The sequence below is a fragment of the Aspergillus karnatakaensis genome (assembly GCF_047715665.1).
Source record: "Aspergillus karnatakaensis strain CBS 102800 unplaced genomic scaffold BJY04scaffold_8, whole genome shotgun sequence".
NCBI lineage: Eukaryota > Fungi > Ascomycota > Eurotiomycetes > Eurotiales > Aspergillaceae > Aspergillus > Aspergillus karnatakaensis.
Genome location: NW_027395720.1, coordinates 146198 through 169700, shown reverse-complemented (window position 1 = coordinate 169700; position 23503 = coordinate 146198). Strand labels below are relative to the sequence as shown.

Here is a 23503-nt window from a genome sequence, read left to right as displayed (position 1 = left end):
GAGATGATGCAGTGCCGTATGCTACCAATCGGCCGTGCCCTCTGCAACACAATCATCTAAAGAATGCTCTATCACTGAGTCGTCGTATTTGATCATGATAGCGCGTGGGTAGTAGAAGGCGATATCCATACAACAAAGGCTACTCTCCAGGGTGTATCGAAGTGAAATTTCAAGGACGTGGGTTCTTGCACTGAGCAGAGTCATCCTTGCAACCTCCTGGACTGGACCGCAGTCACAATTTTCTGAATCAGGAGAGTGGGTCGTATCGGGCGTAAAGGCACCACCTCTCTCCCTTCAGGGCTGAGGGTATAATGAACCTCCTGGGACTTGCACAGGTTTCGACATTGGCAAGGGCTCATGTTAGAGTTTGATAGTATATATTGCCAGCAAACCTGTCTACTTCTGTGACCCTAATTTGTGGACTGGTGATGTTGTCCTAATTTATGAGGTCACGATGAACGGAGGGCGATCTAATCAAAAGCGGAGCCTCAACTGATCAACCTTGGAAGAACTGGCTGAGGTCTAGAGTGTCTAGACTGACTAAACAAGTTAACATTATTTAGGCAGCGACGATCACCGTCTGCACAATTCTTGTAACCTGCTTCCACGTCATTCCGCTTGCTGCCGGTAGTTGGTTACAACGGTTGAGGATGTCGATCATCTTCAAAATGTCACTGACAATACTATGACCTCAGGAAAGCAGTCCAGAGGTATAAGTAAGGGGGCTCTGGGGCACTATCTCGACATTCTCCAGCCCATCCCCGGATAATCAGCCACAATGAAGTCCTTCTCCCCCATGGTCGGGGCCGTCCTTCTGGCAGCCACCGCTGCTGCCCTTCCCACCGAGATCGTTGAGATCCCAGCTATCGAGACTCAACCTCCTCGCGGCACTGAGCCTGGTGCTGCGCCTACCCTCGTCCAGACCGTCCAGAATGGCACTACATCTCACGGGCCCTACACTGGTACTCCCACGACCACCGGTGCCGTGCAAGCTGAAACTACCTTGGCCGACTCCATTGCTCCTCAGCCTAACCCCACTGCGACCTACTACAATACTGATGGAAAGCTCACCCAGCCTCAGCCAATGCCCTATACTCCTGCGGGAGGTGTCGGTACCAATGGCACACTCCCCGTGTACATGGTCCAGAGCGACTACGACTACCAGTCAGTGGCTCTCGGCGTGCACCAGGAGTACATCGAGCTCGACCTCTTCCACTATGGCCTGGAGCGCTTCAGCGAGCAGGACTTTCTTGACGCCGGCCTCACCGTTGAGGACCGTCGTTTGATTGAGTACATGGCCCTGCAAGAGGCCGGTCACGCTTCTCTCCTTAGCAACATGCTTGGCGAGACTGCTCCTCGGCAATGTACCTACGATTACCCCTTTACCACTGTTCGTGAGTTCCTCGACTTCAACGTGAAGCTCACCCGGTGGGGTGAGAGCGGAAACTGGGGCTTCCTCAGCCATCTTGACTCAAAGGAGGTTGCTACCCTGATTGTTCAGGCTGAAGCTATCGAGGCCCGCCAGCAGTCCGTCTTCAGACAGTTGCTTGGTTTGCACCCCATGCCTATCTGGTTTGCACCTGGTATGTCAACCTTTACCACCCCCCCCATTGTCTCCTACACCCAACACTAACATAGCACACAGGCATTCCTCAATCATGGCACTGGACCCTCCTCGCCCAATACATCTCTTCGTGCCCCGAGAACAACACCCGTCTCGTGTGGCAGAACTTCCCTAACCTCTACGTCAACAACCAACCCAACCCAAACCGCATCAACGCCAACACCACCGGCTTCAACGAAACCTCCGATGCGAACAACTTCAATCGCACCGGTAACCCCAGCGACTCATCTATCCCCTCCGATGAATCCTGCGTCAACCTCAACGAAACAGGCTACAACTGCGGCCCTGCAATCACGCGCGACAAGTATGACCCGCTCACCTTCCCCGGTCGCAAGGTCTTCCTTTCTTGGGATGAGCCCGGCAAGGCTGTCGGTCCGAACAACAGCTACGTTACTTCGACCACCGCTGGTGAACCCAAGTTTGTCGCTTGGCTCTCGCAGCTTAATCTGACTTACACGGAGTTGACGACGACCGGGCAAAACGAGGGATACACCTACCAACCAGCCGCCGAGGTATTTGAAAGTGATCCTGCGCTCAACGGAACCGCTTTTATTGCTCTCACCGACAGCGATATCTATGTGACGCCGTTCAACCTGACCATGCTTAACCCCAATGTCAAGGCTCTTGGTCTGTACCAGGCTGGTTAAATAGGCTTAGTCCCGCAATGATTGAATGATAACGATGTTATTGGTGTTCGAGGCAAACGGGACCGAACGGCATTAATGTCTCGTAATGAGTTAATAACGATGTATAATACGTATCTTAATTGATATATTATTTATTGAATGTGTACGACCCCAACAGTTATCAAGTTGTCCGAGCATGTCGCTTCCATTAAGAAAGTAACGAAACCCACCCGGAGATAGTGTGAAAGAGGTGATCGTGAAAAGGATAGGCTTTTAGAAGGATACGGAGTGAGGACTTCTGCACTCAGCCACGGTGGCGCTCTTATACTCATGACGGTCGGCATTTAGAGGGCGCCGTGCTCCCTCCACATCATTTGTGATCCACTGTTCATCCACAGGGACCTGTATTGTGGACTTAGGTATCTGATTGCCGCTGAACCTTGTTGCTTCCAAAACACCCTTCCAAAGACAGCCGTCGAGAAACGAGTCCAGAGAGCGAGACAAAGATCAGGAGTAAATAAAATGGCTTCTTGTTCAGGACAAAGTCTTGGATCGGACAAAGGAATCTGTTACTGACTGTCAAAGCATATAGTCTGTCTCTGTAGGGTCAAAGGTCTCCATGAAATGGGAACAGTTTATAAATATAGGGCTGTTGGAACGGTCAACGCGCGTCGCTCAAACTGGGCCAAGCTGGTACATAGCTCAGTCAAGAGAAACTCAAGCGAGCCAATTTCCACTGATCAACAAGATGTCCGACCAAGGTAGCGAGAGACCAGCCCAGGATGCCAACACGGCAAACCAGGACGCCAACCTGTCCAATGAGGGCAGCAACACTCCAAACCCAGGCAACAGTGCCTCAAGCCAGGCCACCAGCAGACCAATCCAGTTCGATCTCGACCTCTCCAACCACGGCGGCTGGCACACAGGCTGGCGTATCCCGGAGCAATACCGGGCCAGCACTCGATACGTACAATCCTGCGCTGGCCAAACCTGTGTGCCTGCATCGTCAATCCGCGCGCCCCAGAACACGTACCCGATTATCTTCCGCACCCATCGTTTCGAACTCTGGGGCGGACCTAATATCCCGCAGAACGTGGACCCGGGCTTGCTCTGCGAGAGAATTTTTATCCACCTGCGAGGATGCGTCTGGGGCCATCGCCCTGACCAGCCGATTCGCTTCCACGTCAAAATAGCCTGGCCGACGGCGAATCGGTACACAACTCCTATTACAATTGTCTTGGATGCACCGTCCGATCTTGAATTTAACGTTCAGGATGAGCGAAGGCTTATCGAGGCGCTGCCGCAGTATATCGGGTTGAGTTGGGAGATCGTCCGTAAGGATCGGAAGGTGAGTTTACACCAAGCGCGGATCAATTGGTTTGTAGATGAGATCATTGATCGGCAGGATGAGGTGCAGGTCTTTTTCGCCAGGTTCGATGCCAGTGTGAGTGAGACTACTTGGGCATGGAGTAGGCTCTTGAGGTGAGCTGGTGAGAAAAGAAATCTACATTTTTTGCTCTGGTTTTGCCAAAGTGTACCCTCGTTGAATTATGAGCCAGGTCCACCTCTCTACAGGTCCCGAGGTTGAGTTGATTTCGATACTGTAAGTAGACATTTGAGCAATAGTTCTCGTGGGTAATAGCGTGATTCTACCGGGCCTCATTTTGCCTTCATCCATCTTTAAGTTTAGTTTTTGATCATCTACGAGTGTGAACGACTACATTAAATCTTCCATTGACAGCTAGATTTGTGATGGCTGGAGTGGTCAACGGCATCCATATCAAGGCGACTAAAATAGGCTCAACGCCACAAAGCATGAATGGCAAAGGATAACGATCGTACAACAAACTCAGACAAAGATTCTGAGACGTTGCTAATGCCTGGCAGCTTTGTATCCAGCGGGATCCATGAAAGAACCATCATTTGCACCCAGTCTTTCATCCTCTCCATATCAATATTTAACCACCGTAAATCCAGCCATCCCTTCCCCACGAGAGATAGACAATACCAACTCGATTATTAATCTAACATCAAGATGGAAAACCAAACCTGCACCACGATTGCAACCATGTGTGAGCCCTGCAAGCCGCACCTAGAGGAAGCCCTGACAGGTCAGAGGTACAACAAAGACCACTTTGTTCTTGTCCCTGGGACATACCCGATCCTCTATTACTACGAGACTACATCCCCGAGTAACCCGTTAGGGACGACCGAAACCGCTGCAAAGATGTCCGATTTCCTCACTGACCTGTACGGGCAAGAGATCAAGGTCTACTCCGAGGTTGTCAAATTCCGCCTGACCGACCAGGACATGACAGACCCGAACCCCGGTTCCTCAATCCTGTACCTTGTCGAGTACCCCGAGGATATCGACGAAAGAATCATCAACGACTACGCCTTCTTGTCGGAAGTAGATGTCCCACACGCCGATTGGCAGATGGCATCGCCTGAGGATTTTGGATGCCCCAACCTCGTAAGACTATTCTTCTTCGAGGCATGCGCAATGCAGGAAACCGCAGCCAAGGTGAGCGGAAGCAAGCTGAAGCAAACTGTTTGGCGGCTGAGGCACGAGCTAAGACTTGACAGGTCGAAATGTTGTATTATCTGATATTTGGCTTCATGGGGTGGATTGGTTTGCTTATTGGGTGTTTCTGCATGTGGAATGCTTACCTTCGCTGTGAGACTGGTAAAACAGCGGATTTCCTTTGACAATTTCGAATTCAGGGTCGACTGGGCCAGTCATCTTGTGTAGTATATAGGGATTATGGAAATTACGATAGAGTATTGCAGTACAGATCTGGATGTCAAAAGCAATCAAGGTGGTTGATACCTGCATGTAATAGCGCCCTTGTTAGTTTTATTATTCGCTGAACGTGTCGATGTAGGCTTCAGCGCGTGGACTTCAATGATTAGACAGAGTCAATTCACATAGACTCGGTTAAAATACTGGGCCTACGTAGTAACAATCTACACACATGTGCTTACTATAAATATGGTTGTGCTTATACGCGTGATCTAGTTCCCTACACAGACCATCGCTCCTCGTACCTCACCTGTTTCAAGGCCTTGAGAATGCGGCCTCAGTTGTAACAATGCACCTAAAACAACAAGAAAGAACATAAGTTTACTCCCCGTCTGTGGATCCTAGCATTTGATAAAGGCCTTTTCCCATCAATGCCGCTTCACATCAACTAGACAACAAACCCAATGGTTACAGGGTGCATCAGGACAAAACTCTGACCCCCAAGTCCGACACATCCTAGTATCGCTGCTGTTCTTTGTAGGTCTGAATATTTATATGAACTGTTGTCTGCAGTCCTCATCCCATCTTCAGCCATCTGCATCCAAGCATCAACAGCCCAGCCCACGCTTTCAAACGTTCAGCAAACCAAGAAACAGTATTTCCAATTCAACATGTCCACTCAGAAAGATTGTTGTCAGGGCCGCATCTGCGGCAGCTGCACCGCACTCTACCAAAGGGCGAGCCAGAGCACGGTATACACGAAGGCCGACCTACAGCCTCCGGCTCCCAAGACCTACCCAGTCTTGTACTTCTACGAATGCAACACAAATATTGTTGATCTGGATGTTGTGGACGAAGTTACTGCTTCTGCACGGTTTCTCCTGGATAGGCTCTACGGCACGGTCGTACCTGTCTACAGCACTGTCCTCCCATGCAAGGCCACTGGGAAATCCAACAGGCCTGAAGATCGCAAGAAGGACACTGTCTTCTACCTCATTGACTTTCCGGAGCCTGTGGATGAGCAGCTTATAATGGATCATGCATTTCAGGTGCTTGAAAGATTTCCAGTTGAAATCGACTGGTTTATTCGGCCTTTATGTGACGAGGAAGGAGAATGTCCAAATTACGTGCGCTTGCTATACTTTGCGGTTGCTGCGGCAGTCGAAGAGGTCCGTACGGTGGGGAAAACTCGGCCGGTCAGGGAGCTCTTCTTCGCGGAAGAGGTTGAGGAGGACCTGAAGAAAGCGCAACCTAAAGGGAACTCGCTATGTACTGTGATGTGAATTGTTGATGGGATCTTGTTTTGCGCGAAGGGTTTACAGTCGTTACCGTCGGAATATTTACCCGCTGTTTCTTTGATATGTTGGTGGGCATTAGGCTTATCGAATAATATCATCATGCACATGGTTGGAATCTCGGAATTACTTTCAATTGAACGATATACACTCGTAAAACCCTATAGATGATCTTCCACGCCTCAGTTCGGTGATAGAGCATCCCTTCAATTATTACAGCCGGCCAATGAGAGGATTGCAAAAGGTGGTTATGCGCCTGCAAGCCCTAATGGGGACCTTGAGACACTCCTGCACCCCTGGAGAAGTACCTTGGAGAACCACTCCACCCAATCAGAAACCCCGAATTGCCACATCTAGGCCCGTTTCATAGCATTTGTAGAGCAGGTGTTCTGTATCCGCCACTCGATGGTGATACAGATGCGTTGACGAGATACCTTGGGGGAATACTAAGGGCTTTGTTTCGTGGAACTCATAAATAACGTAGCATTCGCACAAACCTCAGTAACATTGACACTTACTCGTTGTCTATCCTATCGGAATACAGCATACTGCTCTACAAGATGATCGCTAAAACCGAGCTTGAGACGAGAACACGCCAGCTCCCTGTGACGCTCTTATCGGGCTTCCTGGTAACTTCTCTCTCTTGTCACTCCAGCTACACTGGATCCGTGTGCTAACATAGCGCAGGGAAGCGGCAAAACAACCCTCCTCGAACACATCCTCAAGTCACCGTCCCATGGGCTCCGCATCGCAGTGATTGTAAACGACATGTCTTCGTGCGTATATATGAGTACTCCTTCGTCCTATAGACAACTCACTGATCCTCTACTTTCAATGCGCAGATTGAACATCGATGCCGCCCTCATTACCCATCATAAAGTTTCTCAAACCAAAGAGAAGCTCATCCAGCTGCAGAACGGTTGTATCTGCTGCACACTGCGGGGTGACCTGCTCTCGGAACTCGCCCGCCTGACAAAACAAAAAGAAGTCGACTATGTCGTGATTGAGAGTACGGGTATCAGTGAGCCTATGCAGGTGGCGGAGACGTTCACTGCAGAGTTTAGTGCGGCCATGCTGGAAGCTGAGGGACAGTTTCCCGAGGACATGGATCTCGATGGTACGGTGGACGAGGATAGTCGCAAGATCCTGGAAGAAATGTATGACCTGGCTTCTTGCCCATCTCCCTTTGCTCTAACAGATGGCAATGTTCTGATCCTGTGGGAATATAGCGCAGCAATGGGCGGCCTGCACACTCTCGCGAAACTCGACACAACCGTGACCGTCCTTGACGCCTTCAACCTCCTCTCGAACTTCGACACCGCCGAATTCCTCTCCGACCGGTACGGCAAGGACGAAATCATCCCCGAAGACGAGCGCACAATATCCGACCTCATGGTCGATCAAATCGAGTTTGCCGATGTTCTCATCATGAACAAAATCGAGTCGGTAGACGAATCCACCCGAAACAAAATTCGCAAATTGGTTGGGCTACTAAACCCCGACGCGAAGCTCATTGAAACGAGCTATTCCAAGGTCGACGTCCGCGAGATCATTGGAACAGGCAGGTTCAACTTTCTCAAGGCGGCGAGCGGCGCTGGGTGGTTGAGGAGTTTGCATGAGATGACGGTCATGGAGACAGGCGTTGGAAAGAGGGTTGCGCCTAAGCCGGAGACTTTGGAGTATGTTCCTCTTTTGTTTATTCTTGTGGATAGTGTTGACTGATATCGCAGGTACGGGATCAACAACTTCGTGTATAGGGCTCGGAAACCCTTCCACCCCAGAAGGTTGTTCGGACTGCTCCACGATAAGTTTATTATTCTGCAATCGGCGAACGCACATGATCATGACCATGGTGACGGCGGTGACGATGACGACGAAGAGGATAACGAAGATAAGGAGGAAGAGGAAGAAGAAAGTGACGATGAGATAGACGACTTCAACCAACCAGACCAAGACCTAATTCTCTCCAACAAACGTCAGAACCCTGCGTTTGGCCCTATCCTCCGCTCAAAAGGCTTCTTCTGGCTTGCCACGCGCCCCATGTTCTTCGGTGAGTGGAGCCAAGCGGGTGGTATGTTAACCGTTGGGCCTGGCGGCCCTTGGTTTGCTGAGGTCCCTGATGAGGCGTGGCCCGAGGATAAAGACGTGCGCGAGTCCATTGAGCGGGACTTTGAAGGGAAATGGGGTGATAGACGGCAGGAGTTGGTGTTTATTGGTGAAGGGCTAGATGTGGAAGCTATTACTAAGTTGCTGGATGAGTGCTTGCTTGACGAAGAGGACATGAAGCGGTGGGAACAGGTGATGAGCAACAAGAAGATGAGCAAGCTGGAGAAGTGTGAGAAGCTGGCGGACATGTGGGAGGATGGTTGGGAGGACTGGCCTGGACCGGAGGATGAGATGGAGATGTAGTTGGTCTTTTGCTTGATGTTTAATGGAAAGTCTTGATAATGTGGTATCGATTAGAGAGTAGTCTATTATGGAAGTTTCCTATATACCGATAAAAAAGCGAGTGACAAATGTCTGAGCGGTTGGTGAGATGCTGAATTGATCCTATAGCCAGCACCGTGACTTAAACATCGTAGGCCATGCCCCAGCGAGGTGCGTTGACGATAATTCCAATCAAGCATCCGGAAATGATGCCGGTAACCGGGAGTGTAATGATCCAGCCCATGTAGATCCAGGCAACCATACGCCAGTTGATAGTCTTCCACGTTCCGTTGCAGAGACCAACACCAACAGTCGCTCCAGTGATACACTGGGTAGTTGAGACAGGAAGCTTCAGCTTGGTAGCCATGATAATGGTAATAGCAGAACCCAGTTCCATAGTGAAACCACGAGAGGGAGAGTGGAGGGTGATGCGGTTACCCAAGTTGCGCATCAGGTTGTAGCCGTAGGTCCAGAGACCGATAACAAGCGCAGCACCGCCAAATGCCCTGCGAGATATTAGCATATATCAAGAAGGAGTTCACCATGTGCCTTACAGAATCCAGTAAGGAACTTCAGTCTTGGACCCTTCGAGCGAGCCGTTCTTCCAGACGGAGTAGATGGTAGCGTACGGGCCGACAGCGCTATGATTGTTAGCAGACGCTGCAAGGCTCAGATCATTTACACATACTTAGACAAGTCATTGGCACCGTGAGCGAACGAGGCAGTGGAGGCAGTAAGGACCTGCAGGAAGGAGAACATGTATTCGGCACGGTTGTCATAGTGCTGTGCATGAGCGTGAGTCATCTCAAGATCGCCAGTCAAGATGTTGCGCTTGCTTTGCATGGACACAATATCCTGCTCCACACCACGGAAGAAGTAGTGCTTGCACATCCAGAAAATGACCTTGGGCGACCAGTTGGGCCCCTCCGGACGGGGACCAGAGATGTTAAGCCCTTCGCGCTCAGGCTCGGCATCGTCAGCAGTGACCTGGGGGCCACCCTTGGTCTCGTCGGAGGCGGCATCCGCACTGGTCTTGCGGGCGGTTTCCTCGTCGCGACCAGCAGCACGCTCCGCTTGGAGTTGCTCCATAGTCTTGTGGCCACTATAGTAGTTGCGAATGTTCTTAGTGGTCGCGGGACGGGGAGGGACTTCACCGCGACGGAGCACAAGGGGACCTTGAAGCAGGTGCCACGGGCGGATCTGCCAGTCGTCGAGAATAACACGGCGATACAACCATGGGACCAGGAACAGCGCAGCGAGAACTGCCATGACGGCACCGGTTCCGACAACCGTCCCGGCAATCTCACCACCATTCAACTTGATCCTGCTGGAGCCACCCTTCCAGACGATAAGCACTGTTGGGGTTAGCCGAGCTCAGAAGAGCCAATCTTATTGCCTTGAGAGCACCTACTGGCAAGGAGGGTACAGGTGACAAAGAAATAGAAAGGAATGGTGTAGAGAGCCTTCAATGCTGGGTTGTGACGAAGAAGAACAGCGTACTTGGTGACCATGAAAATGATGGCCCCGAAAGCAGCTGAGCAGAAGGGGGCGATAACCCAGGCAAGGAAGACTTGCACCACACCAGAATTAATATCTCCTCCCCACCACTTGACGCCATCCGATCCGAGGAGGGCGATTCCCATGCCGATGACACCACCCATGATGGAGTGTGTTGTTGAGACCGGAAGACCGATCTTAGTAGCAAAGCTCAGGTAGAGAGATGAGCCGACCAAAGCACACATCATACCCAACATGAGCAGAGGAGCATCATTTTCGAATCGATCGAGGTCAACGACTTTGGTACGGATGGTGTCGGCCACTGTTGCACCTACACCAATACTACTCGGGTCAGCTTGGGTCATGGTCGGGAGATGGGGTGCTTACCCTCCACTGAACTCCATGACGGTTGCCAACACCATGGCCTGCCAGTACTTGATTGACCTCGAAGACACCGAAGTGGCCCAGGAGTTGGCGACATCGTTGGCACCGATGTTCCAAGCATCGAGAAAGGCAAAGATGGTGCCTAGGGCAAAGATATAGTCGTACTGATGAAGAGTCGGCATGGTGAATGTATGCCGTGAGATAGCAAGAGGATCTTCGTGCTTATTCTTTCAGCTGTCAGATCGGAAACTGACCAGGGCTGGAGAGATATAAGTATTACAGTACCTACAGCAACGTGCACCTCCTGATGCAACATGAGGAAGATGATGCCCAGCCTGCCGAGACATGCCAAGAGGCTCCGCGCATGCGCTTGACCAGGGCGAAGCTCACTTGGATGCCTTGGTCTGCCAATGACACCAATCTGCCATGGAACGTGCCTGCTTGGTTCTACTCTTCTAGAACGGTATACTACACTCATTGGCACTCCATGACTCTCCTCCATCTCGGTTATCGCTACTATACAGGAAAAGCCCGACTCGTCCACCTCTCACGGTCGCGTGGCGCCCCTCCTCAGCTCGTCCAGTTGCCCCTGCAGGGTCCGAATATATTCCACGGCGGCCTCCACCAGCTCTGCCTGGATCGATACTTCAGCACATGGTCGGATACAGGTAAAGGATTGGCCATGTATCGCTCGGAGATGCCGTACCTTTGTCCCACTGCCTTTGCCCGCCTGCACGCCACCAGCTCCCTCGGCGCCCTCCAACAAATCTTCCATCGCCTGTAAGGCTGATTTCATCCGATCGCGTTGGGTTTTCTGCGCCTGTGCGTGTTGCTTTCGTTTGATGTCGCCATGACTGAGTCGCGCCACGACTGTCAATGTGCCTGTTGCTGTCAGCACGCCCTGGGAGGGATTGGGTTTCTCGCAGGTCCGCACCTTTCGGGCGCAGCTCTGTGAGTTTTCGGTCGATACTTCGATGCTGTGATAGTCGGCCAAGAGGCTTGGAGACGCGCTCAAGACGACTCGGCACGGTTGGCATTAGTGCTTGGTGTTCTTGTGCGAGCTGCCAAGTGCCTGTCATTTCTTGGTCTTTTCTTGACTCCTCTGGATGCACACTTCATCCTGGAGCTACACGACTCTTTTATCCCCTTGCTCCCCCTTAGGTCGCTATCGATGCGCCATCTGGTGTGTAGATTCGACTGCACACTCTCCAACGGCTGAAACCAAGCTAGCGCCACTCGAGGCACGTTTATGCTTATCCCCAACTGATTGGCTACCTCCACCTCCGGACAAACTGCCTCCTTCATGCAATCCTCTCTGAAAAGGATCGCAATTCTTCTTGGCAATCATCGCGTTGTTTGGGCTGCACGCATGACAGCGGCACTATCAGCGGGGGGAACTCAGTCCACATTCCACAGACTCCATGAGTCCATAGGTCTTTCCGAAGGCGAGACTCTTCCTCGCCTTCTGTGCCTAGAGGTCAGACGCGAGAGCCTTTCAGGTTAGAATGTCCGGCTCATGACAGAAGCAGATATCCATCCCGATACCGTATGAACTTGATTTGTGTAATTACGGACAAAGCGCAACTCGGCCTCAACAGATCGCACGGTTACACCTGCAATTTGACTGAATTTAGAAATCGGACGCACGACTGAGGCTGTGAGAAAGGAGCAGCTGGCACAACCCCGGTCGCACCTGCCGCGTATGTTCCACTGCATGGAGAAGCAGCGACCTGTGAGCTTTACATACAAGCGGAACGGACGCTCCAGCTGCTCCTGCCATTGATTTACTTCTGTGCCTCGAATGCACGATCCGTAGTAGTTAGGGAAGAACCTGCATTTAAGAAAGGCGGACTGTTCCGAGGAAATAAGACCCAACATGATGGCGCCGCACTCGATATGTAGGTTTGGGGTACTGTCTGCCTGCAATTAGGATTGCTCACTTTGCAGGGCTTGCCCATTAAGATCATATCCCATGGCGACTTTTGTATTCTAATTTCCCGGCCTTCTCATTCGTGCCATCTTAAACGACGTTAAAACTTACGCAGGGGTAATGCTAGGTAAGAGTTGTGTTTGCATAGTCCCAAGATATATATTTTCAGTTACCTACCAACTCCACCACAAAACTCCGCCCAGGATGCAGTCTATCCTAAAAGACAAAGTACAGAATAAGCTCATTTCACCCCTTATAAGCATGCCGACTCCATCTTCTCACAGTAGGCCCCCAGACATAAAACGCATACGGCACAGGCGCCATAACCGCCCCCGCAATACCCAGCACCGTCAACGACCACTGCACCCCAATATTCTTGTACATCGGTATGCTCGCCATCATCATGCCACCGGAAAGAATGCTGCGGAGGCAGTTCACGCTCGCAAGTGCGCTTGCAGACCAAATCCCATAACATGACATCAGGTACTGATATGAAGAGACGAAGACGGTGGTGAATCCGAAGCCAAAGAATATCGACCCCACGAGCGGACACCAGTACGTGATATCGGGACGGGCAGTAAAGGCCATCCAGAAAAGCGAGATGGGTATCAGAGGAGCCCCGAAGAGAGCGTAGTACAATTGACTCTCCGGGGGTGGGGTGACGGTATCCAGATCTTTGTGTTCGGCGTGTTCGGTCGGTTGTTTCGAGTTGTACTCCTTCGCAGCATTCTGAGCATGCAGAAGGTCGCGGTTATAGAGGCCGTTTGCGTAGGGGATCAGGAATGCCACGAAACAGCTTCCGACCAGCATTGCCAGAAAGATCAACCCAGTTTGTGCCTCATTGAGGCCGTAGTTTTCGCTGAATATGAATGTGTAGCCGTTCAAAGATGTAAAGAGAACAATATAGATCAGACTTATATACCACGTAAACAAGACAACAATGGGCTCGTGGACTGTGAGCACAAATGGCCGGTAGAGTCCCTGCAGGATCTGGTAGGCGAGGGAGGGCCTGCCTGAGCTGTCGATGGTCAGATTGTGGACCTTTTTACCCTTGGTTTGTGACTGAATGACGCGCGCCTTGACCTTATGAAGCAACGGCTGGAAGGTCTCCGGAAGGAAGAAGATTACAACGAAAAGAAAAATTCCAGATGCGATCAGGGTGATCCAGTCTCCCCATCGCCAGGATGCGTTGTTGACCTGGATATATCCGCCAGCGACAGGAGCGAGCAGGGACCCCACACAGGATATTACGGCGAAGATAGGAAACACAAAGACCCGTTGGTGAGAGGTCCACAGATCAGATATCGATCCGCCTGCGCATACCATGGGGCTCGATCCGAGAAAGCCCGCGAGAAAGCGAAAGACAAGCTGTTGGGGGAGTGTGTCCGCCACACCAGCAATGCCAATGCAGGCCATGAAGAGTGCCATCGTTACGATAAATATCATGTTCCTTCCGCACGTTTCAGAGATGGGACCTGTGACGAGAGCCCCGATACCGAAACCCCAGAGAAAGAGAGCTATACCATGTTAGATGTACGTGACGGAGGAACGATCGAGGTGGATGGCTTACCGGTCGCTAGGGTATCTACCTCCTGGCTTACACGAAACTCTTTGGCTACGGGTGCCACCACGCCGGCTGAAATGGCGGTTGCGAAGCCAATCACCGTGGTAATTGCTGAGACGATCAATGTGGCCAGCCATTTGGTCACTGGGTACCAGGCATGAGCATCGATGTAGCCAATACTGTCATCCTGGTATAGCGCTGTGACACGGTCATGCACAGCAGGGGCGGATTCGGCACTCGAGATTGAGCACTCGCTGGTTGTTTCCTCGAATTCGCCTTGACCACCTGTTTCGATAGTCTGAACATTTAGTCGCGGGTTCTATATCGATCTGTGCTGGGAGCGGATGCCTACCACTTTATCACGCAAGCCTTTCTGGACATCTTTTTTGATCCGCCGGAACTGAAAGTACACCCACATGCTGCGCTAGGTGTAGGTAGAACATTGCATAGACGCCTCTGGAGATGGTTGTCGGTAAAGCGTAATGGAATAACAACTTGATATACCATTCCAGCAGAGTCATAGACCCTTTGTCTATGACGCAAGCATATATCATAAAACTGGGGGAATGGATACAGAAGTTCGAGTAATAGTTACGGATTTCTTTGTCTAGAATTGCAATATCTCCCTTCATAGGTTCGAATACGTGGAGAATGGCTGTTTGTTGTTGGTTCCAACACAAAGTCGGCCAGCACACACCGTGGTTCAACCGCTCGGCTTCACATGAAGCCCATATACATCATCATGATAGATGATCTATTCCAAGGCGATTGCTCAATTTTCCAGGGTCAATGCCCGCAATTCTAACGGTCGGTCGTGATCGGCGACCCGATGACCGACCTTTCTACTTCCTAGAAATATCAGACCGTTTTTCGAGTCTATTAACTTGTTAAAATGGTTCTAGTTTGCATCACATATACTAAGCCGGTAAAAGAGCTCTCAATTTTCTATTTTTAATTCACTCTATCCCTGAACGTAAGAGAGAGGAACCCAAACCACCAACCAGCATCTAAAGGAATCACATAACCAAACAGCCATCCCTCTCCTCGCCCAATTTCTCCAAGGAATTACAATTCGCAAACGCCGTAAAGAAATCCAACCTAAATGCACTAACACAATCTCCCTCCTTCGGAACCTCAATCTGCCACTTCTCATGCGGAACCTTTGTCTGCGGAAACATGCCCAACCGAATCATCTCCATCGGGTCCACCGGCGCTGGGAAGTCGATCATGACAAACAGCGCGGTTCCCTTTTCAGGGGCCTCGACAACGCAGGCAAGCGTCTCAGTGTAGACGTTGATGTCCTGTTCGGTGGTCGCACGGAGCCAAGATTTGACACGGGCTTCGAATCGGTCGCCTACGTCGTATGACAGCACCGCTTCGACCTTGTGGCAGAAGATCACCGGGAAAGTATCGGGTTTGTAGAGGAGGTCCGAGTCGTCCCATTCGTCCTTCTCACGGGCGTATGTGTAATAAGAGCGACACCTTGCGCAGTGATCCTCTGGGGTGGTGCAGGTCTTACTGGAGAATAGCCTGAGTATAGACGACATGATGGATAGGTTTGAGTGATGCTAGGCTCACAGATGATAAAGCCCCTATCGTAGATGTTAGGTCTGAGGCATTAGATGGGATGGATTTCTTCCCTATATACATTTTGTCGCCATGCATACAAAGAATAGAGCCGACTATTTCGAAGCAGGTTTCCTTTGATTGTGGTTCGAGATTTGTCGCAGGCTGTCCACGAAGCCAATGGAATAAGGGCTATGAAACATCCGCGCCCATTGTCTAGACTCAAAAAACTCGTTGTGAATGTGAGGACAAAGCAGCTGCGCTAAGATGTTAGGAGGATACTGGTGATCTAAGCCTGATGATCGTATCCTGCTAAGATATGGTAAATTCCGTTGTCCCTCGGGGACTACAGTTTCCCTACTCGTTTTAGGTGTGGGTTTCTATCGGCAAAAATGAAGTAGATGGAGATTTCCCTCGTATTCAGCCGCAGGAAACCGGGTGCCCGCTCTCCGATTGGCTCTGGCGCTGTTCGTTCCCATCGATAGTGCGCTTTAGCATGATTCATTTTATTGAGCCTGTCAAAGGACTGAGAGATGTCACGCTCATCAGCTCGCCACGGTTTCGTGCACACAAACAGGAGAAGGGAAGACCGCAACAGCTGTCTTTATGCCAGCGGGGAGCGTGCGATAGCCTGGTCAAAAACCATCGTTGCTCCATAGTGGCATTGGGGGCCATTCTGCAGGGTTTGCGCTTAGGATGTCCAGAGAGTCAAATATGTCACTTTCAGCGGCGAAGGTACGTAGAATGTCCGGGGAGATTGGATGATACAACTCGGGTGCTTCCACTGACTGCTGGAAGGGCGGTCCATCAGCAGTGATTTGAGGCGGGCTTGTTGTTCGATAGCCTTGCGTGTCAGGGTGCAACGTCGGACTGGTCCAGCAATCCGGGTGCTGCACTGCAGTTCTGAGACTAATGGAAGCAGATGCAAATTTTCCGCTCCGTACACAACTGAGTACACGCTGAAGGTGCCAATTCAGATGGTCAGCGACTGGATTTCCATTCGCAACAAATGAAGCTAACATCTCTGCAGCGGTCTCGACCTGGTTTATATCATCAGGCCTCCCGATTGGAAGCAAGCTTGATAGTACCAGGATGATCGAGGAAGTGAAGATACATTGGGCAAAGGCGTAGCCATATATCGGGAGCGACCCCTTGGTCCATTCGTCGGCGCATATGGCTACAGTCTCTCTAGCCGAGGAAATGCATTGCTCGCTGAGAGCGGCTAGGGATGGCGGAAGTGTAGCTGGTGGGTTGGAGTGAGTTCCACCCCCGCGGTCAAGGATTCCTAGTAGAATGGGGCGAACAGTGATAATTACACACTAGGGCATCGGCGGGTCAGTTTTTGCTGAGCAGGTTAAGTGAAACGGAGCATACATAATAGAACTGCAGATGCAGCCGAATTGTGTTCTTCGAACGTGGTTTGCCCTTATGTGGGCGGAGGTGCTCGGGCAGGCAGGTAATATACTCGTTCAGGTTTTTCATGACCATCTCCAGTCTCTGCAAAAAGCTTTCAGCAGAGACGGTGCGCGCGTATATCTGTCGCATAATGCTTCCGGATATTCGAGCAAGTTTGATGTAAGCGACTTGCTCGACACTACAGACAAACTCCTCTGAAAAGGCATCGATGTCGCAATCCGAGGGCATATCGACCTGGATATCATCTTCGCTAACCTGCAAGGGAAGTCCAAGTTTCAAACTCCAGAACCGGTCAAACATGTAGACCGTCCACCACAGCCGGACGCGGTGTTCCCTCTCGATCATGTCGGAGCAATGCTCATGTGGGATGTTCTGGTGCAGGCCTACAGAGAGCGCTAGTCGTAGAGCGGTTCCGACGAGAGAATATGCGGTATGCCACCTGTTCTGAAACTGGCTATAAAGCGACTGTAACCGTCAGTAATGACTTGAAGGGCCGACATCAGAATTTACCAGTGTAGCCATAGCTTCAATGTGCGCCATGCTTGGGCGGTCGGGGAGTAGATGAAGTACGCTCAAGGCACGCGCATAATACGGTGTACCCGGGACAATATCCCCGTGCTGGCTAGCGGTTGAGATGGAGCATACTTCACCCAGCGCAAACAATGCAAAGTACTTGATGAGTGTAATGGAGTCTTCGAACAGAGCATTTTTGTAGATAGTATCAAGATAATCTAGCGTGGCTTTGGGAAGCCCCAAATGAAAGGCAGGACCAGCGTGACCGAGAGCAGTGCTTACGAGCAGCCGAGCTCGCGCAAGACTGGGCCATGGGGTGTCTGTATGTCGACGAATGTCATCTTCAGGGTCATTGCAGACCATCCGGGGTAAGTGCGGTGTTGCACCCTCGTCGCCACTGAGCCATTTACAGAGGCGGGTAGCAAATGCTGTGCAGGTCACCTCACTGACAAACAATGGAAGAGGTAATTCGCCGGGCGATTGAAACCATGACGTTTCGTGGACGGTGGGCTCAGTTGGACTGAAATCACCCCGTTGCTTTGGGCGACTTGTTGTGGAGATTGAGTTACTTTCAGACTGCCGACGGAGGCTTTGTAGGTCATTACTATCCTTGATTAATTGCTCCAGATAACTAGCGTTCTGGATTAGTTTCGTCTTGGTAAGGAAATCATGCCAATATGGATGGCCAGATGGATACCTTTCATCCACTCGGACTTTCCGGTCTCGAACCACATAAGTGCAATCACCTTCATACCCTCCTTGTCGGCAGCGAGAGCATGGCTTTTCGCCCGAGCATTTGACTTTTTGTGCGTGACACCTGTGACAGCTGCATCAAGAACGTTAGACGCTGGTAGGTTGGATTTATCCCAGGGAAATCTCACGCTATAGGCCTTTTCTTGGCCAGGGCATCCCGACTAAAGCGACCTATGCGTTGAGGCCCCGGATGCGCTTGCATTGCGTAGGTTGTGGGTGGTGACTCAACTTTTCTCAAGCCCTCGGCGAGTTTTACGTTGGCCGTAGCACGATCCACCGGATTTATATCTGGTCCAATAAGAAAGATCTTCTATTTTTGGCTTGCCCCGAGAACGACAGTGGCCGATTTCTTCTCATTCTGATCGACAAAGTAACAACCCATGGAAACCTATACCACAAAAGGAGTATCCCTTAACGGCCTTTTCAACAGCAGCCATCTGGTATATATGTTAGCAGTTGTCATTTCTATATTTGTGCGCTGGTCGTACCTCGAGAGGCGATAATCAAGCCAAGCCGCGCACATACATCCAAGACCAAACACGAGTGGAGGAGTAAGGATGAATTTTCTCCAGAATCTCCAAGCGGCAAATATCGAAATTACCAGCAAGATTGCATTCAACCACACCACAGGGTGATCAGTGTTCCACCTTATGAGCGTCAAGGGTCCAGGTGGCCCGTGCCTTCTCAGCCAGTATTCCCTTCGTCTCCGCGCAGTGAGAAAGCGATCCTTATGCGCAACATGTGGCCAGCCTTCTGCGGGTGGCGTACAGGAGCCACGTTCGAGGATACTTGCGAGTTTCTCGGCGCTAATCGGGGGTGGCTTTATAGTCGCTGGACCACCTTCTGGTGGTGAGGATGATTGCATCTAGAAGCGCTGTGCAAGAGGACGAGAAGTGAATAAGAAAATGTATACAAAGGAAATGGAAATGAGAACGGAGACGAACTAGACTTCTTAAGTGGTAGCAAAGAAAACAGGTGCCTTGATCTGACCGCCAGGCGTCCAGCGTTCAAATCGTGGCAGTGCACATCAATCACTCCGACAATGACGTTGGTAGTTGGAATAGCCAGTATAGCATCTAGAATGGAGTATGCATCCGAATCTCCACACTTCAATAAGCTGGCATTCCGGCCATATCTTGCTAGCTATAACACCACATGGTAAATTATACCACAATCCCAGGAACATCAAATATAAACAACATCTCTCTTAAGCCTCCTTGAGCCCTTCCTCATCCCATCGGGTCTTATCGAAGAACAAAGCCATGGAGAAAACGCGATAGTTGTCTGCGTTCTTCAACGCCCTCTCAACATCTTGATCGGCAACAAACGCAGTTGGAAGCCATCCATATGCATTTTGCCCATCCACCTGTTGGTCAGTAACTATGACGACACCGAGTTAGCACCCGTGCACATGGAGGTGGTCTTCATGGGTAAGCTACTCACTCCTCTTATTGAGATAATGAAACATCTCATGTTGGAATCCCGCGCCCGCTGTCTGCAGGGAGTCGATGTTCTTCCCCACCTCCCACTGCTCCTGCTCATCATACAGCTCGGAAAGCGTTGGCCCATCAAAGCAGTGATCGCACATCATGATCAGCCGAGAATTGGCCCAGGTGACAGCATATCCCTTTCCAGAACAGAAGGGTACATTTCCGACACTCTTGCCGTTTGCGCCTGTGTTTGGTACTACGGCTATGCATTTCCCTTGCTCGAGTATGTACCGCCCCTGCTCGTCTTTTTCAGTCCAGTACTGTGAAACAAACAGATCTGGCAGATCATTAGTCTATACTAGTGTGGAGTGGGCACATCATGGTGCATTGCAAACATACCTGTGGATAGTGGGAGAAGCGCAATCTCCCCGGTGTATCCAAGACCGCCATAGGTATTCGCATATTTAAAGTCAGTGTCACCGCAGGCCAGTTTCGCGTCGTCGTCCCGGCTCCCGCTCAGCAGTTTCTCATTCACAAGGACATAATTCTCTGGCGAGCACAGTCAGAGTCAGCCAAAAGAGGATGCCAGAGTGCAAAGTGTAGTCCACTAACTTACCCTTAGCAAGCTTCAGGATCTCCTTTCCCTCAGCATCAACCCTGAACCTGGATCCGAGATAGAGCAACGGTCGGTCCAGATGAACACCCCACATTGCTGATGCTATAAGCCCTAGACGTCCTTCATCACTTTTGGTCAAAAGTAACTTGTCCTGTGTGAGCGTGTCGATAGCCTGGATGGCTACATCGTTCAGCCGTACAGCTTCCCTAACCATCGTGTCTATATCCTTGCCATCACAGTTCCCGTTTGTTCCTCCTGGTATGGTCTCAAACAAGGCATTCGCACTGATGGCTGCGAGCTGTTCTTCCGTCACCGCTCCCAGTGCGGGCCCGAAGAACAGACCGACGGAGGCAACGGCAACTAGGGAGTTGAAGAAAAGCATTTTTTTGGAAGCAATAAAGTGAATAAACGGCTATATGCTAGTTGTGTCAATAGCAGCTTGGTGACCGTATGTAAACAGCAGATTGTTGACTCAATATATATAGGTTGCTGTATAAGGGATATCTATACTTGGATACAACGCCCTTATTCTGCTGTTGTATCAGGCCACCAGAGAGAAATGAGTTTACCGGGTGTTATACACTGTACATGTTATGTCCGACCTGCGCCATCATCTTGTTACTATCTTTACATTTTGCTGTTTGGCCTAATCTGATATCTCTACGCATAGAGCTCCAGCGCGGTGGCGCGGTGGCGCACACAAGGTGCAAACCAAGTGTGTACAACTGCTATACAGCCAAGCGGAGCCAGGATGCATAGTACAGAAATCAACCATCAAGGTGCTGCGGCCGATTGTGGTTCAGCAGGGGCCTAAGCACGGCATCATTGGAGATCAACGCTGCCGTTCCCCTTAGCGTGACATCCGAGGCACAGTTCGAGGCCCCCAACGGTACCGACCCGGCCTGTTCCTTGTCGATCATCTGGAGGTGTTAGTAAGGCCCGCCAGGTGCTGGCACTGCTGGGGCGTACCCGGCGCAGTAGCTGCATGTTTAGATTCTGGGCTACCTGGACTTTGTTTCTGAGATCCAGGTGCATGAATCCACAATTGAGCGACCAATCCACGGGGTAGGAGCTACACCAGTCACTTGGGATGCCTAGGATACCCCCCGAGATTCCTTTGGCGGCGCATTTGTGGGTTATCCACATTATCACAGCCTGGGTCTACGGTAGAGGCACTGTTCTCTCCGTGTTGTTGCTATAGATAGGACGGTCAAGAATTTTACAACGGTCTGCCTTAGGAGTCCAATAGATCGTGCTATTTTTGAAGGTAGTGGGCTGATACCAGGCGTGAAGTGAGTCTAGGCATTAGAGCAAGGAAGAGGTTCACAAAATGCGAAGAGCAGACGGTGGGAATATGATATATAGACCTGCAACTTTCCTCGTTCACTACCATCAACATCCAGCACGTCTCACTCAATCACGAGTCTCATCATCGTATACATCTATACGCTTTTATATCTATCTTGCTCCCGTGCGATCTGTATCTTGATTCCTGACCGGCTCCTATCCATTATTCATTCATTGCACCTACGGTCTGTGCGTTAATATCCCCATTCAAATGCGTCTTGCAACTAGCTCTCTCACTGCGGGCTCGCTCCTGGTGGGATCTGCGTTGTCCTCGGCTGCACCCCCTCATGCACACTTTCGCCGTCAGGAGGACGGTGATTGTACCGGCCCAGACTGGGTAGAGCAAGGTATAGTAGCGGCGGATTTAATCCAGACTTTGCCAGGAGAAGAGAGACCGACCAAGATCTGGCTGGCAGATATCGATGGTAAGTCCGTTCACATTGATTGCCGTGTCTCGTTTATATTGACTACGTTAGGCGACGGCAAGGAAGACTACCTGCTAGTCTACCCCAACGGCTCCGTGAGAGCATGGCGAAACACGGGCAACATTCCCGATGCTGGTGTAGGGCACAACTGGGAGGATATTGGCTCGATCATACCCGGTTTGGGGGATGGTGGAGAGAAAGTGGTCTTTGCGGATATCAACGGTGACGGGCTAGAGGACTACCTAATTGTCGACGATAATGGCGCGGTCCACGCGTGGCGGAATACGGGGAATATCCTGGCTCCAGAGGGCAGTAACTTTGAAGACATTGGGGTGATTGCTTCTGGTGTTGGGGTGGATAGATCGAAGATACGCTTTGCTGATGTGAATGGTATGTGCTCTCCTTACATGCACTTGCGACTGCTGACACCCGGCCAGGAGATCGTATCGTCGACTACCTTGTGGTGCGAGACAGTGGAGAAGTCGATGCCTACCTCGGTGACGGTGCAGGATTCAATGGGATTGGAATTATCACCGGCTCCCTTTCCGCACCTGGTCCGAATGTGCAGTTTGGCGACATCAATGGCGATGGCCTCGACGACTACCTCCTAGTAGGGGACACTGGGGCAGTCGAGGCGTGGTTAAATGATGGAAAGCTTGGCTGGGCTGGAGTAGGTGTCATTGCGACAGGCGTCGGCTCCCAGGGCGAGATCACCTTTGCGGATTTGAATGGAGATGGTAAAGATGACTACCTCATCGTTGACTCTCTATCTGGTGCTGTGGAAGCCTACATCAACCAGTGTGCAGAAAATGGGGATGGCGAGGGGGTTGATGGTGGTGATGCCCCTGAGGATGGTAACGACCCTGATGAGGACGATAGCAACAGTGGGGACGATGGCGATGAGAGCGACACCAGTGAAGATGGCCCCGATAACAGCGACAACCCAGATGATGGCGAGAACGTGGATGATGGAGAGGACAACAATAACGATACTGATGGCCCCGAGGATAACAATAGCCCTGACGAGATGGATGATGGCGACGAGGGTGAGCAAGACACTGGCAGCCCTGGTGACGGCCCTGACGACACCGACACTGGGGATGATACAGATGGGAGTGAAGACACCAACACCCCTGACAACAGCACCGATAGTGATGCGGACAGTGACAGCCCGGACAGCAATAACCCCGATGACGGCGATACAGGTAATGGTGGCGATGATGGTGATGCTGGTACCGGCAGTCCAGATAACAGCACACCCGACGATGGCGACACAGGTAATGGCGGTGATAATAGTACCGGCAGCCCAGACAACGGTACCCCGGACGACGGCGACACTGGTAATGG

At 51.0% G+C, this 23503-nt stretch overlaps 12 protein-coding genes across 12 annotated transcripts; 6 read left to right on the top strand and 6 right to left on the bottom strand.

Annotated features, from left to right (window-relative positions):
• The first annotated feature begins 595 nt into the window (after nucleotides 1-595).
• BJY04DRAFT_180975 (putative stress response protein (Rds1)) lies at nucleotides 596-2391 on the top strand. The gene is made up of 2 exons (XM_073710142.1): nucleotides 596-1583; nucleotides 1646-2391. Exons 1-2 carry the CDS (start codon nucleotides 779-781, stop codon nucleotides 2269-2271), a joined length of 1431 nt encoding a protein of 476 aa, XP_073574733.1. The 5' UTR covers nucleotides 596-778; the 3' UTR covers nucleotides 2272-2391.
• A 607-nt stretch (nucleotides 2392-2998) lies between these two features.
• Nucleotides 2999-4959, top strand: BJY04DRAFT_214802 (uncharacterized protein; the record flags this gene model as incomplete). The annotated part of the gene is made up of 3 exons (XM_073715317.1): nucleotides 2999-3694; nucleotides 4286-4774; nucleotides 4837-4959. 3 exons carry the CDS (start codon nucleotides 2999-3001, stop codon nucleotides 4957-4959), a joined length of 1308 nt encoding a protein of 435 aa, XP_073574732.1.
• A 705-nt stretch (nucleotides 4960-5664) lies between these two features.
• BJY04DRAFT_214801 (uncharacterized protein) lies at nucleotides 5665-6276 on the top strand (the record flags this gene model as incomplete). Its single annotated transcript, XM_073715316.1, has 1 exon — nucleotides 5665-6276. One exon carries the CDS (start codon nucleotides 5665-5667, stop codon nucleotides 6274-6276), a length of 612 nt encoding a protein of 203 aa, XP_073574731.1.
• Nucleotides 6277-6848: 572 nt separating this feature from the next.
• Nucleotides 6849-8697, top strand: BJY04DRAFT_214800 (CobW domain protein; the record flags this gene model as incomplete). Its single annotated transcript, XM_073715315.1, has 4 exons — nucleotides 6849-6917; nucleotides 6976-7064; nucleotides 7131-7967; nucleotides 8019-8697. The coding sequence occupies 4 exons, from the start codon at nucleotides 6849-6851 to the stop codon at nucleotides 8695-8697; spliced, it is 1674 nt and encodes a 557-aa protein (XP_073574730.1).
• Nucleotides 8410-10815, bottom strand: BJY04DRAFT_232416 (inorganic phosphate transporter). Its single transcript, XM_073719752.1, has 5 exons — nucleotides 10600-10815; nucleotides 10127-10554; nucleotides 9404-10070; nucleotides 9270-9356; nucleotides 8410-9221 (listed from the first exon to the last, which is right to left on the bottom strand). Exons 1-5 carry the CDS (start codon nucleotides 10776-10778, stop codon nucleotides 8858-8860), a joined length of 1725 nt encoding a protein of 574 aa, XP_073574729.1. The 5' UTR covers nucleotides 10779-10815; the 3' UTR covers nucleotides 8410-8857.
• A 328-nt stretch (nucleotides 10816-11143) lies between these two features.
• On the bottom strand, nucleotides 11144-11633 carry BJY04DRAFT_214798 (uncharacterized protein; the record flags this gene model as incomplete). Its single annotated transcript, XM_073715314.1, has 3 exons — nucleotides 11144-11230; nucleotides 11303-11478; nucleotides 11531-11633. 3 exons carry the CDS (start codon nucleotides 11631-11633, stop codon nucleotides 11144-11146), a joined length of 366 nt encoding a protein of 121 aa, XP_073574728.1.
• Nucleotides 11634-12772: 1139 nt separating this feature from the next.
• On the bottom strand, nucleotides 12773-14471 carry BJY04DRAFT_232413 (putative MFS transporter; the record flags this gene model as incomplete). The annotated part of the gene is made up of 3 exons (XM_073719751.1): nucleotides 12773-14043; nucleotides 14097-14269; nucleotides 14443-14471. 3 exons carry the CDS (start codon nucleotides 14469-14471, stop codon nucleotides 12773-12775), a joined length of 1473 nt encoding a protein of 490 aa, XP_073574727.1.
• Nucleotides 14472-15081: 610 nt separating this feature from the next.
• On the bottom strand, nucleotides 15082-15751 carry BJY04DRAFT_180971 (uncharacterized protein). The gene has a single exon (XM_073710141.1). The coding sequence runs from the start codon at nucleotides 15635-15637 to the stop codon at nucleotides 15107-15109; it is 531 nt and encodes a 176-aa protein (XP_073574726.1). The 5' UTR covers nucleotides 15638-15751; the 3' UTR covers nucleotides 15082-15106.
• Nucleotides 15752-15964: 213 nt separating this feature from the next.
• BJY04DRAFT_155889 (Zn(II)2Cys6 transcription factor) lies at nucleotides 15965-18652 on the bottom strand. The gene is made up of 4 exons (XM_073708955.1): nucleotides 18467-18652; nucleotides 17583-18411; nucleotides 17031-17537; nucleotides 15965-16975 (listed from the first exon to the last, which is right to left on the bottom strand). The coding sequence occupies exons 1-4, from the start codon at nucleotides 18538-18540 to the stop codon at nucleotides 16292-16294; spliced, it is 2094 nt and encodes a 697-aa protein (XP_073574725.1). The 5' UTR covers nucleotides 18541-18652; the 3' UTR covers nucleotides 15965-16291.
• Nucleotides 18653-18662: 10 nt separating this feature from the next.
• BJY04DRAFT_180964 (uncharacterized protein) lies at nucleotides 18663-19298 on the bottom strand. The gene has a single exon (XM_073710140.1). The coding sequence runs from the start codon at nucleotides 19201-19203 to the stop codon at nucleotides 18727-18729; it is 477 nt and encodes a 158-aa protein (XP_073574724.1). The 5' UTR covers nucleotides 19204-19298; the 3' UTR covers nucleotides 18663-18726.
• Nucleotides 19299-20444: 1146 nt separating this feature from the next.
• On the top strand, nucleotides 20445-20797 carry BJY04DRAFT_180963 (uncharacterized protein; the record flags this gene model as incomplete). The annotated part of the gene is made up of 1 exon (XM_073710139.1): nucleotides 20445-20797. A coding segment is annotated over exon 1 (223 nt), but the record flags the coding sequence as incomplete, so codon positions are not given.
• Nucleotides 20798-21942: 1145 nt separating this feature from the next.
• On the top strand, nucleotides 21943-23496 carry BJY04DRAFT_214792 (uncharacterized protein; the record flags this gene model as incomplete). Its single annotated transcript, XM_073715313.1, has 3 exons — nucleotides 21943-22156; nucleotides 22208-22546; nucleotides 22594-23496. Coding segments are annotated over 3 exons (1456 nt in total), but the record flags the coding sequence as incomplete, so codon positions are not given.
• Between the last annotated feature and the right edge of the window lie 7 nt (nucleotides 23497-23503).